Source organism: Uloborus diversus, chromosome 3, assembly GCF_026930045.1.
Source record: "Uloborus diversus isolate 005 chromosome 3, Udiv.v.3.1, whole genome shotgun sequence".
Taxonomy (NCBI): Eukaryota; Metazoa; Arthropoda; class Arachnida; order Araneae; family Uloboridae; genus Uloborus; species Uloborus diversus.
The window spans coordinates 104709763-104728819 of record NC_072733.1 but is presented as its reverse complement, the minus strand read 5'-3'; the positions used below and the strand labels follow the sequence as shown (position 1 = coordinate 104728819).

The following is a 19057-nucleotide window of genomic DNA, read 5'->3' as shown; positions in this document are numbered from 1 at the left end:
AATTGTTATTATGCATTATCCTGTAATTGTTATTATTCTGGGTTTTAGTCAGCAAAAATTTTGCAATTCCATATGCACTCTTTATAAGATCTTTAAACTTTATTTGAATTTTATTGTTATTTTATCTTTTAGGATTTTGACAAAATAAGTATCATGTGCCTTTTATAGCCCATATTTTGTACCAAACATTTTTTTTTTTCATTTTTTTCATTATGGTGTGGTTCCCTGATAAGGATAGCCCTCAAACCCTAAATCCTGACCCCCCCCCCCCCCTAAAACATCATCAAAGATTGCCTAAAATGTGTTCAATTTTGAAAATTTTTTGAGGACAATCCTTAAAACACCTAACTTTCCTACCAAAGATAGGCTAAAATTTCATTTTAAAACTTTAACTTTGAAAATTTTCCTTGAACACCCTAAAACATCCATCTTACCTAACGTCTCCAAAGACAGCCTAATATTATTTTTAAACCTACAATTTCAAAGAATCTCCATCAAATAACCCTCACAAGCACGTATCCTTTTCTCAAATGTTACCACAGATTGATTAAAATTTTGTTTTAAGAAATTTCGATGAGAGAGCCTCAGAAAGCAGCCTTCAAAAAGATAGCCTAAAACACACTTCAGTTTCAAAAAGGATTTCAGGACAGACCTCCATTCTCTTTCTCCTAACTTTACCAAACTAAGCCTTGAGAAAATATCACTGATATTCATGAAGATATGAGTAATTCTCTCAGAACTACGAATTGTATTTGAAGGTTTTTGGCTCATAACACGCAAAGTTTTCCATCAAAGCTTAAAAAACTTTCATAAAACTTGACAGCACACAAGAGAAGTATACTATTAAAATTTGAAAGTAAAATGTTGAAAATTTGATAAAATATGGACATTTAAAGCATTTAATTTTTCTCTGAGCATGTGCGAAAGATAGCATTTTGTAACTTTTCATAATCCAAACCCCAACTAGATTTTCCGACTCGTAATAAAATTCCAGTTCAATATCTTAAAAATTCAGAAAATTATCAGCAAAATAATGAGCCGAATTTGAATAGATCTTGGATAGGCAGCAACTCGTTAGGTGTCATTCACAAGTTTGCAACATTTGCTTGCAATTGCTCAGTGTGATGCATGAGATTATTTGCAAACGATCCTTCAGGATTTGTAATCTGCCTAAGAGCTATTTAAATTCAGCTTACTAGAACGCTGATAACTTTTTGAGTTTAAAAGATATTGAACTGAAATTTTATTATGAGTGGGAAAATCTAGTTGGGGTTTAGATATGAAAGTTATAAATTGCTATCTTTCGCCCATGCGGAGAGAAAAATTAATTGCTTTAAACGTTCATATTTCATCAAATTTTCAACATTTTAATTTCAAATTTTAATATTATACTTCTCTTGTGGGCTGTCAAGTTTTCTGAAAGTTTAGTAAACTTTGATGGAAAATTTTATCTGTTATGAGCCAAAAACCTTCAAATAAAATTCTTAGTTCTGAAAGAAATGCTTATATCTTCATGAATATCAGTGATATTTTCACAAAAATAGTACATAGTAAGGTTCCTAATTTCTGAAATTTACAGCTTATTCTTTGCTATTTACGATGAACCACAATCAAAAACATTTTTGTTAATATGGTTTCAAAAACATTTTGTTTAACAGATCAAGCTAGGTTACACCAAAAACGCTTAGGGGAAGTGGAATCAAAAACATTTATGTTTCCTTCAATTTGTTGCTCATCCTCTATATTCAGGGGTGATATAACTTTCAATGGAAAATAACATCTAAAACATAACTTTTATGTGACAAAAGTTACAAAGCATTTGGTCTTTTATTTCTTGAGAAATACTTTAAAATGTGAATTTTTGAAAGTGTCCCAATACTTGTGGTCATATAGTGTAGGTGGCAATAAATTGTGCAACAAACCCTCCAATGACGTGAATTGCCTTTGATTTATTGTTTGAGAATAACATTATCTTGAGAGAATTACAATGCTATTGGGTCATTCCATAGTGACTAACGTAACATTCGCAGCTGATTTTCTTACTCTTTTTACCTACACCGGGAGTAAAAATAAATGTTTTTTGCTTTAATATGCAGATTTAAAATATACAAAGTGACTATTTTTCATTTCTACCAAGAATTTGAAGCAAAATAAGCGCTGGCAGGTATTTTTTTGCCAAAAAAGGCATCGTGACTAACGTAACATTTTTGCAACCCTGAGAAACAATGCTTATGTTACGAGGAAAATTTTTCTGAAAGTTACGCAGGCATTTAACATTGGCCTATATATTTGTAAGAGGCAAACAGTCTATTTTTAAAAATATACTACAGATTCATTACACATAAATATTTTTTGGCCCTTAATGGTGCGTTTACGAAAAACTGTGTGTGACTAACGTAACGTGACTAACGTAACCATCGGATAACAAGCAATGAATGCATATAAAAAACTTTTTGTAATTAATCTTTTGCTCTTATATTACTTTTACACTTTTTAGGAACTTCCTTTGCGTTGCATTGTGGTTCTTTCTTTACTTTTTTTCTACATTAGTGTAAAAAATTAAATGGAAGGATTCAGTTCAATTAACTCAATTTGAATGTGCGAAAAATAAATAAATAAATAAATAAAATCTGCTTTTACAAACTGAATAATATTATTTTGGGCTAATTAAATCTTATATATATATATCTCTCTTTTAAAAAAATAACTTTATTCAAGTTGATAGTTTCGCCGAATTCTAATATTCTGCAGATATACTAATTATCGTCATAAGAAACTCCTAGTACTTTTCAATGGCATATTATTTTTCAAGGTTTACTAATTCATCGAACGAATAGTGTTGTGCATCCTGAATCAAAATGTAACATTGAAAAAAAATATTCAAACATTTTTGCAGAATGAATTTTATTTCTGGATATCACCGCAAATGTTTGAATTTCTAAATGATCATTCTTGCATTTTCTGAAATATATGGCAGCAGTGCTTATTCTCACTGTATCATGTAACATCTTCAAATGTTTTCCAACGAGCTGCCATTACTTCATTTTAATAATAGGTGGAGATGTATTTTCTAAAAATAGACGTTCTTCTTTGTTAAAACTGTCTCTCTATTTTCTTAATTATTTAGCTTGGATTCTTGCGTTGAATGCACGCACATTCAGCAGAGTACTCATTTTGCTTTACTCACCCTTTTTTTTTAATAATAATTCTTTAAATTGAAAGTATATTTTTAAAGACCTTTAAAAAAATATTTTTTTAAATAGACAGAAGGTCTATAATGTAATATTACTGGTATTTTTCACCCTTTATATGTTTTATCAATATAGAATGGCTTCTTATTCAAAATTGTTCATGAAAATGTACATTAAATTAAATAAGTTTTAAATATTAGCAGTCATTTTTAAAATGTTATGTTAGTCACATGCAAACTGTTACGTTAGTCACATCTCAAATGTTACGTTAGTCACACTAATTATTTTATATCTACTGATACAAAAATAAATATTTTGCACTTTTTAAGTAGATATAACATAGATGTAAGAAAATAAAAAGTGATGTTTGGTTTAATCATCTGGTTTAGTTTTTATGCAGAAAAAAGTTCATTTTCGTGACTAACGTAACGTAAATATTTTCAGTAAAATAGCCAAACTAATTAAAATACTTATCTTATAATGTATGCAAAAAGAACAGTCAATTTTATTGGGCCAACATCTAATCTTTTAGAATAAAAATAGTTCTTTTAAAAATTTGCAAAAACTTTTACGTTACACAAGAAAACTTAGACGCATGTTTTTAGCGTATTTTAAGCCTTTTCTACAACCTCGCACGTTTAGAGCCAGAAGAAAAATACCGAATGAAATTTTTGCAAACTGTTACTGGATTAATGTGCTAGAAAGTATGCTGAATGAAATGATAAGTCACAATTAGGGCTTTGCTGAAAAAAAATTTCTGAGGTTGAGGTTGACATTTCTATGGAATGACCCTATTATTAATCTGAAGATTACTAGGAATGGTTGCTAAGAGTTAAAAAAAATACATATTGCAGTGAACTCCCAATTATCCATGGAATAGGAGGGCATGGTAACCGCAGGTAAGTGAACTTGCGAATAATCTACAAAATAGGTTAATACGATGCTAGTGTTTTGCAGTAGCTTCAGGAGATCAATAACACACACATACATGTAAACTATAACTGAAACAGCAACAGTGTATGTAAAAGCTAAAAATGGGTCGCTCATTATTGAAATTGAATTACATACATACTCGAGCAAATAATACAGATTAACTGTAACAGATCAAGCTAGGTTACACCAAAAACGCATAGGGGAAGGGGAATTTTTTTGCACAAGACGGATGGTGCAGTTACTCGTTTATGCGCGTAAGTAATATAGATCAAAAAATTACTTAAATAGTGTAGATCTAAAGTAGTAAGTGGTGTAGACTTAATAAGCAGGTTTCAACTTCTCATTTTTTGGTGACCATGGAAGGTTTGATGTCATTGGCAGGGAAGTGAAAAGAAATAAGAAAATCCTAAAAATAGATTTTGCATTTATCTAATTTCAGTTATTTAATGCGGATTTTTATTTATTTATTTTTTTCAAGCAAGGTCGGGGATGAGCCACCCCTTGAATAACCGGGAGTTTACTGTAGTTAGTTAATTCATCTTTATTTATATAGTGTTATGTTCATGTTTCACTTCAAATATTTCAAATGATTTTTTGTTTCCATTTTTTCTGTATTTGTCTTAAATGTTTCTAAATGTCTTACATTAAAGTCTTTTTTTTTTTTTTAAATTTATTTTCTGTTATTTATAAAGTATGTATCAAAGTCAAAAATTTTAACTAAAAGAGTCGGATGAACTTAAAGCTGTACTTAAATTCAAATCTATTGTAAAAGAAACTGCATATAGCAGTGGCGGTGATTGGGGCTTATAAGTGGGGGGGGGGTCATATTTTTCTTAAGATTTTGATGAATTTTGTGCACAATAATTTTCTCCAAAGAAACACTTAGACATGAATCAGACTTACACTATTTACCGTGAAGTATTTTGAGATGTCACAAACACTTGGTAATAATTCCATTAAACAAGTACACCTTTTTTAAGTAAAACAATTTACTAATATCTAAACAGTGAATACATAAACTAAAAGTTATTCCTTGTACTAAATAATGTTTTGTAAACAGATACTCAAAGTAAAACAAATAATTACGTTCTGAAAATTTTGACATTTAAGGCAGTGAGAAGCAAAGGGATGTAAGTGGACATTTTCAAATTTCAAGTAAAACACATTTAAAGCTACAATGCTCGGTAGGCTTTCATTGATTTTTTTTTTCTAAATCATGCTGTATAGCTGCACCTACAAGAGCTATTAAGACTATTTCTTGCCCCCAAGCTAGAGGGAGGCTCGGCTACCATTTGTAATGGTTATTTCCAAATTTTTAATTTTGGCACTTACATCCCTTTGATTCTCACTGCCTCATTTCTACTTTCAGTTCCAAAATAGAAAAACAAAAGTGCAGGGTGGGGGCTTTCTTGCTCCCCACCCTTCCCCAAATCATTGCCACAGGCATATAGCATTATTTCTCTTATGAAAGAGAGAAGGAGCAAAAGGAAGATGTAATCTGAATTTGATTGATTTTCATATCTTCCTTTATATATATTTTTTCAATTGTTCTTAATGCTAAACAAACAATTTGTTTCATTTAAACAGCAACAGAAGAGAGACAATGTGGGCTGGACCCCTGTTGCAACAAATAAAGGGATTGTTAGTAAAGGTAGAGAAAATAGTCCAACAATTAGTGTACATTCAGCCCAAAGGTTGGCTGACGTAGAAAGAATGCGGGACCAAGAGAAAGAAAGGTATTTCATTTCTTCTTTTAATGTGTCCTAATTAACAGATAATTCAACGAAAATGCATTAAATGCTCTTCTCCTCCCCTCCCATTTTGTGCTGAACTTATGGTTCTGAAAATGTCTGTATCTAAAACATTACTATTATTTTTTCTATACTTGTTATTCTTTTTTGACCTTCTCCGGTGTGGTGGTCACAAAAAAGGACACCAATTAAAATGTTTAAAAAATATTTTTTTAAAGCTACAAAAATTGCTACAGAGGTAGTATTTTGTTTTCTTTAATGATCATAGTTGGCAGCAGCTCAGAAATGACTTTTTTTTCTGTCTTAATTTCTTGTTCAAATCTCCCCAATTTTTTAACCCTTAAATGGAAATTTTAGTAAGATTTAAACAGTTTAAATTTGCTCTGAAGCAGTTGACGATTTTTCTTCATTTTCCAAGAGATGTTGAATTAAAATTTTGTAAAAGATTTAAATTCAATTTTGAATTGATAAACTCATTATTTTCCTGCCTATAGGTGGCTAGTGTGAACAAATGGGAACATCACCCACTGTGAAAAAAAAAAAAAAAACTAAAATCTATGTCTACATAAGCAGTTGGCAACTGAAGGAGCACTGTCCAGATCCAGACCACAGTGGGTCAAAACCTGGACTGTCAAAAATGTTTTAAATGTCTAAATTATATAATTAAGTTATTTAAAAATAACTTTATACTGGCAATAATATTTTTAGTTGCTACTTTTATCACTTTTTCTAGTATTTTGGAAGTATTTGCTAGACCAATTCATATTTTCAATGTATATTGTAGAATGTGAGAGCTTTTTCTGGATCTGGATAATAATTTTCAATAGTGTCCGGACCCCAATGAAAAGTACTTGCCGATACTAACTGATCTAGATGATCAGTTAGACCCATTCATAGTGTTTTCTCCCTACATTTCAAACATTTTAATGATTTCCACCAGAAAAGGTTAAAGCATTGCTAGCTCTTTCTGAAATTTATATGTAATGCTGTAAACTAGTTATAACATGACAGATTGCAAAATTAGCATTCGGATCAAATGTAGTAAATATCATCTTGCTCTCAGGTTAATCTGTAGTTACTTATCACCCCTCAGAATGCAGGTCTCTAGCAATTGTTAAGACATATTTCGAATCATGGAATTACTCCAGACCAAAATGTAATCTTAGACATTTTCCCTTGAAACCAAGCTTGTAGAAAGTGCAAAACATTATAATAAGTTGCATCAACACTCATTTATGTCCCTAATTGACTTATATATCATGCAAGTATATTCTACCTTTAATCATGAACACTTTCTTTATAAAAAATTGAAGTCAAGGGTTTACTTCCTTATGCAGGAAGTAGACAAAGTATATCTAAAAGCAATTAAAAGAGTAACAGAACTGACATTAAAACTCAGTAAGACGATAAAACCTCTCGTAGTCGAGATAAATAAAAGTGTTATGGAGGTTAGAAATAACTATGTTTGTAAGGTATAATTTGAAGGGTCTAGCTGAGTTAACAACATATTTTCTCTGCTTAGCCTGAGCAAAATATCAGCACTCCAGAATGTGAAATAACAGGACTTTAGTTCAAAAATAGTGCATGTGAGGGTAATTTAGTGGTCATTTAAAGAAATTTTCAGCTTAAATGCTGAAGCATGTATGAATGTAATGTCAGGGTTCGTACAGGTCATGGAAATCCTGGAAAGTCATGGAAAAACCATTAGCAAATTTCAGACCTGGAAAAGTCATGGAAAATTGACATTTTTTTTCAAAGTCATGGAAATTTATTTCAAGTCATGAAAAATGTCTTGGCCAAAGAGAATGTAACGGTAGCTAAAAGAGCATTAGAAATCTTGAGTGATTTAACAGCATTGCACATAAAAGCTATTAAAACTGGAAAATTGAACAATCCCAAAAACAAGTCTGAATTTTGAAATCTCATTGCATCCACTTCTGTAGCAGTCACTCATCTTTTTTTACAATGTTATTTTACCACTTGGACCATTACTCATTTTTAATTTACCATCATTTTCAGTACTTATATATTCTGTAGAATTAAACTTGCACATTTTTGATTTCGCCCACTCAAAAAATGTTTCAATTGCATCCGAGTTTTCCATCACTTGTTAACACTTTATTATTAAACTTATCATAGTTAATCTTAAATTGTTGAAGATTTTATTAAATGAAGATCTTTAGTCAGGTATTGGGATACAGAAATAGGGGAATTCTAGTACACTCTGAAACAGTAGTACCCAACATGCGGCTCACAAAACTAATCCCTGCTACTCACTGCTATGTTCAATGTCAAGAATCAAACACAATGTTCTGGAATTTCTGAACTTACTAATTTATATGCATTTAAAAATGTGCAAATAAGTTAACAAGTAGTTATGAATCAGAAAATTTATTCACTACCAAAAGTTTTTTTAAAACAAATATCTGGTTTAGAAACATGAATTTACTAAAGAATGTGTCTTTTCTTTAAAAAACGAAAATACTGTCAGATTATGTTTATGGTTAAATGCGCAGTTGACATTAAAAGGCAACTTTTGAACAAATCTTATTGAAACTCAGTAATAACTCATTCAACCTTTGTCCCATTCATTATCATTCTGCCTGTTAATAAAATTAAGAGATATTTAAGAATCATTATATTCCATTCACTGTATTTTTATTTTGCTTTGAGATTTTAAATTTATGAAATGAAGACAAATAAGAATAGTTTTTTAGGTGTACACTGATAATTTTGTAATTACAAGTGCTTTGATGAGGTAGTGGCACTCACGTAGGAGTTTTGCTAATGCTTTTTCTGAAAAAATTGTCAAATTTGATATTAAATAGTACTATTCCTTTCTTGTAACAAGGTCATGAAAAATTTTATGAAGTCATGAAAAAGTCTTGGAAAAGTCATGGAATTTTTTTATCCAAATAGAGTATGAACCCTGAAAAATGTCACAAAAAGGAGGGCGTGATTTTTTTGGTCCCTTGGGAAGCTAAGGTGGCCCATGCACATCTCGAGGCTGATAAGAATAGAAATTCTCTAAAAAGTTGTTTCTTGGAATTTCTTGGTTGCTTATAGGACAGGAGGATTAGAGCAGAGCATTTTCGGCTCATTAGTGGTCAAAATCTATTTTTAGCACAATAGCTCAAGAATTGTTTTCAGTGAAGTTGCATTCTGCATTTCATCACCATACATTGCAGTTAAAATGTCGAAAAAGTAAGATATTGCATGCTCAAGAAACTTATAGAAGTCAAGTAACTTACGTGAGAAAGAAAAATCAGAAAGTAAATTAAAGGACATTAGCGGTAAAAAGAAAAGAAAAAAAAAACGTTATTGCCTTTTAGGTACTCAATCATATTCGCATGAGGAAGATGAAGGTAGTGAAAATGTTGAGTTGAGGAATCATGTACGACCAAAGCTGTCAGCACAACAAAACTCTAACAGAAATAGTTAATCTTATCTTGCACTCAGATTGCACAAATGTTTAGGACATTAGTAAATTTTTATAGCTAAAAGCTAAACTGTAAACTAAAGTTGTTTTAGAGAGAAAATTTAGAATATGAAATAGTAGATTCTCTTCACGGAATCACGTAAGAAGTACATTTTATATTAAATGTTTAAAAAAAAATGTTTCTTTATTTAAATGCATTCTTATATCATAATGTTATTGGTTAATACATTGCTGGAAGAAGATAAATAACAGCTATTGGTACTATATTTGCATGTTCGAAAATGAAGAACCTCTAAGAGCGACCAACCTCCATTAACGACCACTTTTTTAAGGAATAGAGAGTGGTCGCTCGAGAGAAGTTTCACTGTGTTAAATAAGTCTTACTTTGTTAATTTTTCAGTAGAAGACATTTTGTATGACGTCAGGGCCGGACTGGGTGGTCGACAGGGCACGGGAAAGCTGAGTTGAAGGGCGCCAACTGAGCCTCCATAATATCTAAGATATTAAGATTTAGTGTGGACTTTTTAAAAGGATAAAAAATCATTGAGAAGCAAATGAAGCCCTTTTTTTTGTTGCAGAAAATGTCCAAACAAGAAGTCATATTTTTTGCAAGTTCAAAAATAGTAGGAAAGACCTCCCCCCCCCCCCAAAGAGTGTTGGCACATCCCCTTAAATATTAATGATTACCCCTAGAAGGAGCCCCCCCCCTAAAAAGAAAGGATAGACCACCAAAATACCCCCCCGAAAATTTGAATAACGTCCGGGGGTGGTTGGGCGCGGAATAATTTCTAGTTTCAAAGAATGAGAAGTTTTGCTAAAAGTTTCTCAACAGACACTTCTTCCGAAAATTCATTGCTTGTTCGTCTTTCTTCTGAAATGCATCATTCACTAGTTCAATAGCATTAAGTGACGACATCTTTTGCAGGGATACTTTTTTTTTTGTGTTGTCAATTGAATTTATTTTAGCTGGTATCTGCTTTTGTTTTTAAACATGATGCTGTCATTTTGTTACATGAATTTGTCTATTCCTTAAGATGACGAGGTTTTATCCTTGCGATCGATATTCATGCCCAGTTTTTTTTATTATTATTTTTTTTTAATTCCCTGCATATGCTAGTTTGTCATTTTCGACAAAATGCTTCTGCAAATTTAAAATTAAAAAGAGATGTACGTGACGTTTCAAACTGTTGTCTGTTTCAAAGACAGTTTTAAAAGATTTTTTCCCACTTTATTTGTTGTGATAAAGTTCAAAACTCAAAAAGAATAAATTAAAAATATCATTACATTTGTAATTTTTTTTCTTTGGATTGTTAAAAATCTTTGCATCTCTGCACGGTGCTCTTTTAAAGTATTTTAGTTATGCAATTATTTTGAGAGAAGGAGCGTGTGTTAATGAATATTAGGCCATTACTAGTTTCTATGAATGTACTTTAAAAATAAAAAAGGTGTGTTTTTGGATGAATAGCAATACAAAAAAGGCATTCAGTCATGAAGGGAAAACTTGATTTTACAAATTGGGTAAATCAAGAAATATTATAATTTAGCAAAAATTTAAATTAATAAACAGTAATTAAGATGAAGAATTTAGCGAGTTATGTTTACGCATTTGTTCTGTTCTTATAGTAGCTATATTATTGTTTTTTTTTTTTTTTTTTTTTTTTTTTTTGCATTTCAAACGTCAAATTTGATACGAATTATGCATTTGTAATAAAATCGGCTTATGTATTCTATAAAGTAACTGCTACTATGAAACTCAGTTAAAATATCGTGTTTTTTTCTCAATGTTTGCAATACATATTTTTTTATAAATAAAACATAAGTAATATCTAGAGTCTTTAAAATCTATTTTTAAAGTCTGATATTTTTTTTTCAAATCCTATATTTATTTATTTATTTATTAGTAACATGATCATGTCATAGCAAATATCTTGGGGGAAAGTTACAAAAAAATACAACCAATCGAACTCTAACTCATCCAGTGCACCTAATTGCCTCTTTGCAGTACGTAATAAATAATATCATTTTGATAACACTGAAAATATTTTAAAAAGCTCAAAATTAAATTATTTGAGAAATCATTTTTTGTGTATGGATATACATTTAAAATTACTATTATTGTTTGAGACCTTTATAAGGAATAAATGAGTTAATTTGATTAATTAATTAATTAAACTTTTGCAAGAAAACTCTAAGATTTCAGTTTAAAAGAAGAACAAATAAATTTCTTGACCATGTCCAATTTTCCTCTTGCCTCCATTTTTCATTTAAGAATTCCTTATTTATTTCGAAGTAAAATTAAAACTACAAGTTTTTTGTTCCGCAGTATAAGAAAACAGGAGGGTTTTTCATGATGATATTTTTTCCTCCATATTCTAAGATCAGGGTCTAATTTCTGAAAATTCGTTTCAGAAATTTTCGCTGTCCAAAGTGTTATGTTTTTAAATATATATATATATATATATATATATATATATATATATATATATATATATATATATATATATATATAGCAAACGAACATTTTAAATGTTTCTATTTATTTTGATGGCATTGTTGTCTTAAAGCTTCGAAAAATTTTGAGTGTAGAATTTTGTTTTTGAAAACTGACGCAACCTAGAAAGAGCCGTCATAAAATGAACCAATTATATTTCAAAGAGAGGGAGAATGAAAAAAAATAGTTCATGGACAGGCTTGATCTTAATCTTTTTTACTTTTTAAAATAATAGTTTTCAATTGATAACACAAGATACTTAAATTTTATCTTTCAACTTATCTAAGTACGTTGTTTTCTTAACTATATATATTGTCGAATATTTTGCAATATCATTTATGTGTCATTTCGCAGCTCATAGATCATGTTACAGTTAATTATGAATCATAGATCGTAATTCTATAATTTAAGATTATACACGAAGGAAAATATTTTCGCAATAAAAAAAAAATGAAAACTGAAACTAGTAACTTACTGTTGAAAAGATCCTTGACTTAATGTATCCATTTTTGCTGCCGCTTCAAAATTACTTGTTCACTAATGCTAAAATCTGATCCAAATGACTCTTCGATTCATGTAAGTAATAGCAATTGGACCTCTGCCTCTGTCATCTAACTGGATAAAATTTATGATAGTTGTTCCTCCTTTGTCCAGTAGAAATCCGTTGCTACGAATCCCCAAGCATCGCAGATCCTTATCCGTAAAAAGCATCTTAAAAGGAGTCATTTAAAGCCATAAAACAAGCGTGTGGTCTACATGTATGCTCCCTTTTTTCTGCTTACCATAAGATAGTTAGTCAATAGGTCTTGTACAGTACAAGAATGCCTCGAAAGACCCTCATAAAATGCTTTAATGGTTACAATCTTTAGCTTTTATTCTGTGAAAAAAAAGTACTCTTTATTTTCTAGGCTTTATACTATCCTGATATGTGAAAAACTAACTGCAAATAGAAAATGATATAAACAGCATAAAATGTAATATAATGATTTTATGCAGGAATTCAAATATTAATATTTTTAAGGTAGTATTGTCGCTTAGATAAGAGCACCAACCTCCCACCGCCAGGGCAATGACGAACCTCCTTTAAATGCTGCGCAGCCCCCCCATCTCCCGAGAACGTGACCCCCAAAATGAGATTTAAAAAATATCTTAAGTTAACCCCTAACAATTTCAATGCCGCAGGCTGTGCCATGACCCCCTTTCTTTGTGCACACCTCTGGCTAAAAAGACAGTGAAGGAATTAAATCCAGTTAAAGAACTGGAATATGTTTTGAACACAAAGCTGCCAACAGCAAAGGTCTTGAACTTTTGTTATGATTTTAATTGACAAAATTTAGTTTAAAATCGAAAAATGTTTTATCTTTAAAACTGTTCGGCATCTTTATTGTTTAGTCCAGTGATTCCCCAAATGTGCCCTGGGGAACCCTGCAGTACTCCTATGATCACATCGAAAATTAACTATTTTTTCTCAACTAATTTCGACTTATTTGTGAAACTTTTTTCTATTTTTTACAGAGCTTCTGCAGGATAAATAAGGGCTATTCAATACAGATACACGACTCGTATTTATTTTTGACTGTCAGTTACAAGTCATACTTTTATTTTGGGAAGGGCGCCATGCGAAAATCTTTGTTCCAAAAAGGGCGCCTTGACTCAAAAAAATCTAGGAATCACCGTACAGTCCTGTTGTAATAGTTTTTTTGTGAAGTGACAAGAAATGCGACATCTGTCATCGTGTTCATTCATACACTAAAATATTGCTTTTATGCAGCTTATTTCGACATTACACCATTTTTTATGCGCAGATTTCAAAAAGTAACATTATTTGTCTTCTTACTTTCTTCTATTGCACTTATGATCGTTAAGGGGGGGGGGGCGAGGGGCAGTCCCCCTGGGTGTCATCCGTATGGGGTTTAGCAGAACAGGGAGTCATGCTATACGCTCTTTTACAGCAACTTAAGTACAGTCAATAAATCAAACCATTCTCGTATTCTTGACCATAGATATGTGCTTTCACTTTCTATCCCTTTTTTATTGGGGAAACACCATGGGTCCGCTTTTGTCCTCAAAATTGAAACTTGGATCAAAAGATAAGCCCTGGGAGCAGACCGTTTACGAAAGGAGAGGGGATTAAATGCCTTTATGAGGGTAATAAAAGGAAACGTTTATATAAATAAGAACATTGCTTTTGCATGTGAAAACATTCTCATGCAAAATCACTTCTTGTTTCCACATAATTTATTTCCATTTTGCTAAAACATTGTTTTGAAACATAAGAAAAGAATAGAAGGGCGCCATTCGAGAGGGCGCACTGGGAAAAGTCCCGGTCAAGTCTATGGCCAGTCCGGGCCTATATGACGTCCTCTAATGTTATACCTTTAGCCACTTCGCAACTTTGTGCCTTATTCCAAATCCCTCTGTTATTTTGTGGTGATTCCCTCTGTTATTATTTTAAAGAAAAAGTTTCTGTGAAGTTGATAGAATGACAATGTACACAGCTGACTTATAGAATCTGTTTTTAGATCATTATAATGAATAATTTATGAAAATACTAAAAATTCACTAATTACACTGTGTAGCAAAAAAAAACCCCCTTCAAAATGCTTTTGGCAGTTCGTCAGCTGATTCTTGTGTAAAATACCCCTTGAATCCGAATATGACTCCGTTTCCCCCCTATAAATACCAATTTTTTTTAAAGCCCCCCCCCCCCCAAGTTTTTTAAAATTTTCCTTATTTTCAGAGCCTTTTTGAGGTTAAAAGAGTTTTTTATTAACTGGTAACAGTTTTGGAGGGCAAGAGAGGTTCAAAGTTCAAGATCATGGACACCGATAGCAAAAGGTGGGACTTGGGGGGGGGGAGTATACCTCTCCAAAATGTTAGAAAAATCACACGACCACCTTCTCCCTTATCAACCCCCTTTTCAGAACCTCCCCCCCCTCCTCTGATTCAGAGCAATTTTGAAGGGGGAAAAGAGCATTACAATAACCGTAAACATTATTCTGAATGACGAGATGTGTAAAGCTCAAAATCTTGTGCATATGTAGCAAAAAGGAAAACTTGGGGAGCACCTCCTCAAACACACTGTGCTGCAAAAAAACTCTCAAATGCTTTTGAGGCTATTCCGGCTGATTTTTTGCAAAATAACCCCCTGAATCCGAATATGATCTCAGTTTTCCCCCTACACATACCGTTATTCATAAAAAAGCCCCCTCCCCCTTTTTTAAAATTTCCTTAGTTTTAGATTTATTATTTTACTTTGGGGGAGAAAGGAGCATTATATTAACTGCTGACATTGTTTTGAAGGGCAAGAAAGGCTCAATGTCCAAAATCATGAACACTGTAACAAAAAGGGAGACTTGAGGGGGGGATATCAACCCTCCAAATAATTTAAATTTGCAACGTGCAACATTCACAAGATGGTTTCTTTTCTTATTGCGAAAATTTTTTTGGACGTGGGATTCATAGAAGTGAGTGTTATACTCTTATTCTGCACCAAAATTTTTTTTCAAACATCCTTTTTAAAAAAGCAGAAGAAAAAGATTGTTTTTTCTGATTTTTCAAATATTTTGGGGAGTACTCCCCCCAAGTCCCCTCTTTTGCTATCAGTGTCCTTGATCTTGAACTTTGAACCTCTCTTGGCCTCCAAAACTATGTTAGCAGTTAATATAAAGCTCTTTTAACTTCCAAAAAAAAAAAAAAATGCTCTGAAACTAAGGAAACGTGACAAACTTAGGGGGCCTTTTAAAAAAAATTGGTATGTTTACCAATTAATAATAATATATAAGAAATAATATATAAAGATTTCTCTAGTTATTCATAGTCTTTGAAAATTTCAGTTTATCATTAGTCTGTTGCTGTTCAGTTAAATATTTGTTTTTTGCTTGTATTCTACAGTAAAAACTGTATTGAACCATGACATGAATACTTGAATAGTGAATGAGCATACATGCTTTTTGTCTTAGTGTCAATGAACTTTTTCTGTGCTGTGTTTTGGTTTAGGATAATATTTAGAGCTATTTCTAACCTTTCAAGATATTAAAATTTTTAGGGCTTAATTTTTTGGAATTGAATTTTTTCAGAAATCCAGAAAAGATAAAATTTTGGATACTATAATGTACATAGTAAAAATATATTGAATGGCTTTAAATTAAATTTTTATTACTTTAGAAGTCAGATGGACAGTCATGTGCGTCATGAGCATGAAAGATGGTTAGCTATTGTACAGCAGCAAAGAAATGAACAAAATTCCAATTCATCTCAAATTCAAGGATATTCTCCTGTAGAGGTGAGTGTTAAAAGTATCCTTGCTTTGGCTTATTTAGTAAACACAGTGAAGCATGATTTATTCATTTTTAAAGGGACTGTATGAAAAAGCGTATAAATGGAAAAAAAGTATCGTAGTTATACATTAATATGTATTGGACTATGCAGGGATCAAGTTTAAAAACTTATAAAAAAAAACGTATAAACAATTTTCCGCTGTATACAAAAAGTAAGAACTGCATTGCTGATTTTTATGCTCTTGGCTGTATTCTTTATCCGCAGCATTTCGGAATTAGATGCTGATGCAAATTAAATTTAAAATACCAAACTACTAGCAATGGTTGAGACAAGTCAAAATTAGTTAGCAGAATTGCTTGTCCATTTTTCACACATTTAAACATTGCAAACCCCCTCCCCGCCCCCATCCCCCAAAATAACCACTGTTTTGAAAGAAAGATTATAATTGATAATGGAAGCCTATATTAACTCATTCATTTTTTTCTTATATTTGATTAATGTAAAATCAGTAATATTATCAGTAAGGATTTTATATTGATGGTTCAGTAGAATCTCAAAATCTGAGGTTATTGGGCCCCATGATACCTTGTATTACTAAAAACTCTACTATCTGGGAAATTCTTAGCAATTATAAAGTAAAGTATAAAGTATTTGAGCAATCCTCGTGACTCACATTACCATCTGACAAAGTTTTACAAAAATAAATGACACATATATTAAAGATATACCATAACCAACTTAAATAAAGTTCTTTACAGTCATCTGGGATACAGTAAGAAGCTAGGGATGTCAGTATTTTTAACCCCTTTCAGGCCCAGCATGGAAATTTTATAAAATGTGGTAATATTTTCTTAAAATTGGGTTTAAAATACATCCATTAAGACACAGAAAAAGTTTCTTGCATAAAAAATAATATTTAATGAAAAAAATTAAAATATTGTCGTTAATATTTCAAGTGTTCCTTTAAACAGTTCTCAAATTAATGCTCTAAAATGCAATGATAACTTTGCTCTGGCCAGCAAACCTTCTTTTTCTAAGCTTATTGCTCCTATTGAGAAAGCTTTTAAATTTAGTGCCTTATCATCCAATCAAAAAGATTGCATTAGGCATCTTATTGCTTCTAATGTGGACTTTAATTCTAGAATTTCCAATCCCGTCTTTACTAATACTGTTAGTCGTACTGTAAAGAATTTAATTTCTAATTCAGATATTGTTGTTACCAAAGCTGACAAGGGTGGTCAAATTGTTGTTCTCGACAAATCATCTTATGTTGACAAAACTAATGATTTGATTTCTTCTGGTCCATACTTAGAGATTTCTAAACTATTTCTTCTGCTGTCAAGTCTGTTCAGTCTATTCCAATACATGTTAAACGCTCTGTAATTGCGCTAGATTTTATGCTTTACCCAAGGTACATAAAGCTGGCATTCCTTTCAGGCCGATTGTTTCCAATATTGGTACGGCTTCTTATAAACTTGCAAAATATTTAGTCTCTGTGTTTTCTCCTCTTATGAGTCATAATGTATTCACTGTAAAAAACTCTATCGATTTTGTCAAAAAAAATCAGAATTGCGTTCCAAATAATTTTTTTATGGCTTCTTTTGATGTGAACTCATTATTTACGAACGTTCCGGTCAAGGGTTCATTGTTATGCCTTCAGAGTAGACTCTGAATTTCATTTTACCTCTAAGGAAATTGAGGATTTAGTTTTCCTTACTCATACTTGTCTAAAGCAATGTTCCTTTGTTTTTAATGGTAAATTTTATACAATGTCGGATGGTTTGGCAATGGGAAACCCACTTAGCCCCATCCTTAGTGATATTTACATGCATTACTTTGAGCTTAAGTTGTTTCAGAAACTACAGTTTCAATTCTATGTTCGCTATGTTGATGACTGTTTTGTTCTTATGAATCACGATCAACTAAGCATGGATGATGCTTTATCTATTTTAAATTCCATTGATCCTCATATTCAATTCTCTTGTGAAAAAGAACAGAATAATTGCTTTCCATTTCTGGATGTTCTCGTTTCTCGAACTGAGTCCAGTTTTGAAACTACAGTTTATCGCAAACCTTTTGCTGTTTCATTACCCCCACATAGATTATCGTCTCACCCTCCTAATCAAAAATATTCAGCTTTCAACACATTTATTTATCGTGCAATGAATATTTGTTCTTCACCTGAGCTTCTTAATGCAGAACTTAACTGTTTAAGAGCTGTGGCTGTTGATAGAGACTATCCGCCCACCTTAGTTGATTCCGTTTATAAAAAAACTTTGCAAAAAATCTCAAAATATTGTTCTTAATAGAACTTTTAACACTAAGAATTTAGTTGTTCTGCCTTTCTTCCCTGGTATTAGTTTTCAGGCTGCTAAGATTCTGAAGTGATTCCAATTCCAAGTGATTTTCTCCTATTAATAAACTTTCTTTCTCTTCTCTTAAAGATCCTATTCATCCTCTTAATTGTTGTGGGATCTATAAAATTGTTTGCAATTGCGGACTTGGATACATCGGACAGACCCGCCGTTCTTTGAAATTTCGGTTAAAAGAACATCAAAGCTATGTGAGAAAACAACAGCTGAATAAATCCAGTATTGCCCAACACTGTTGGGAATCGAATCACTCTTTTGATTTTAACTCTTATCAAATTATCCAAAAATGCCACAATTCGTTGGCTCTTGATTTTTGGGAATCTTTCCACATCCTGAGGAACCGTTCTAATTTAGTTAACGATCTTACTGCAATTCCCTATTTCTCACCTGTGTGGACTCCTTTGTTAAAATTGGTTTAGTTTTTCTATTATTTTTATGCAAACGTTGTACATTTCTTACTTTTATTTTTTCATTTTTTGCTTTCTTATTTCGTTTGGTGATTAACTAATTCCAATATGTTTATCCTTCACTTTGTTTTTTCCTGCATTTCTCCATTTGATACATTGCTTCCATACATAGTTTTTCCCGCTGGTAAATTT

At 31.7% G+C, this 19057-nt stretch overlaps 1 protein-coding gene across 2 annotated transcripts in view; it reads left to right on the top strand.

Annotated features, from left to right (window-relative positions):
- Positions 1–19057, top strand: part of LOC129218022 (probable JmjC domain-containing histone demethylation protein 2C) — a 76505-nt gene that overhangs the window by 3641 nt on the left and 53807 nt on the right. For both annotated transcript variants that reach the window (XM_054852201.1, XM_054852200.1), the window contains exons 2-3: positions 5712–5860; positions 15973–16090. In XM_054852201.1, coding sequence (XP_054708176.1) covers positions 5712–5860; positions 15973–16090 — 267 coding nt within the window. The remainder of the gene's footprint in view (positions 1–5711; positions 5861–15972; positions 16091–19057) is intronic.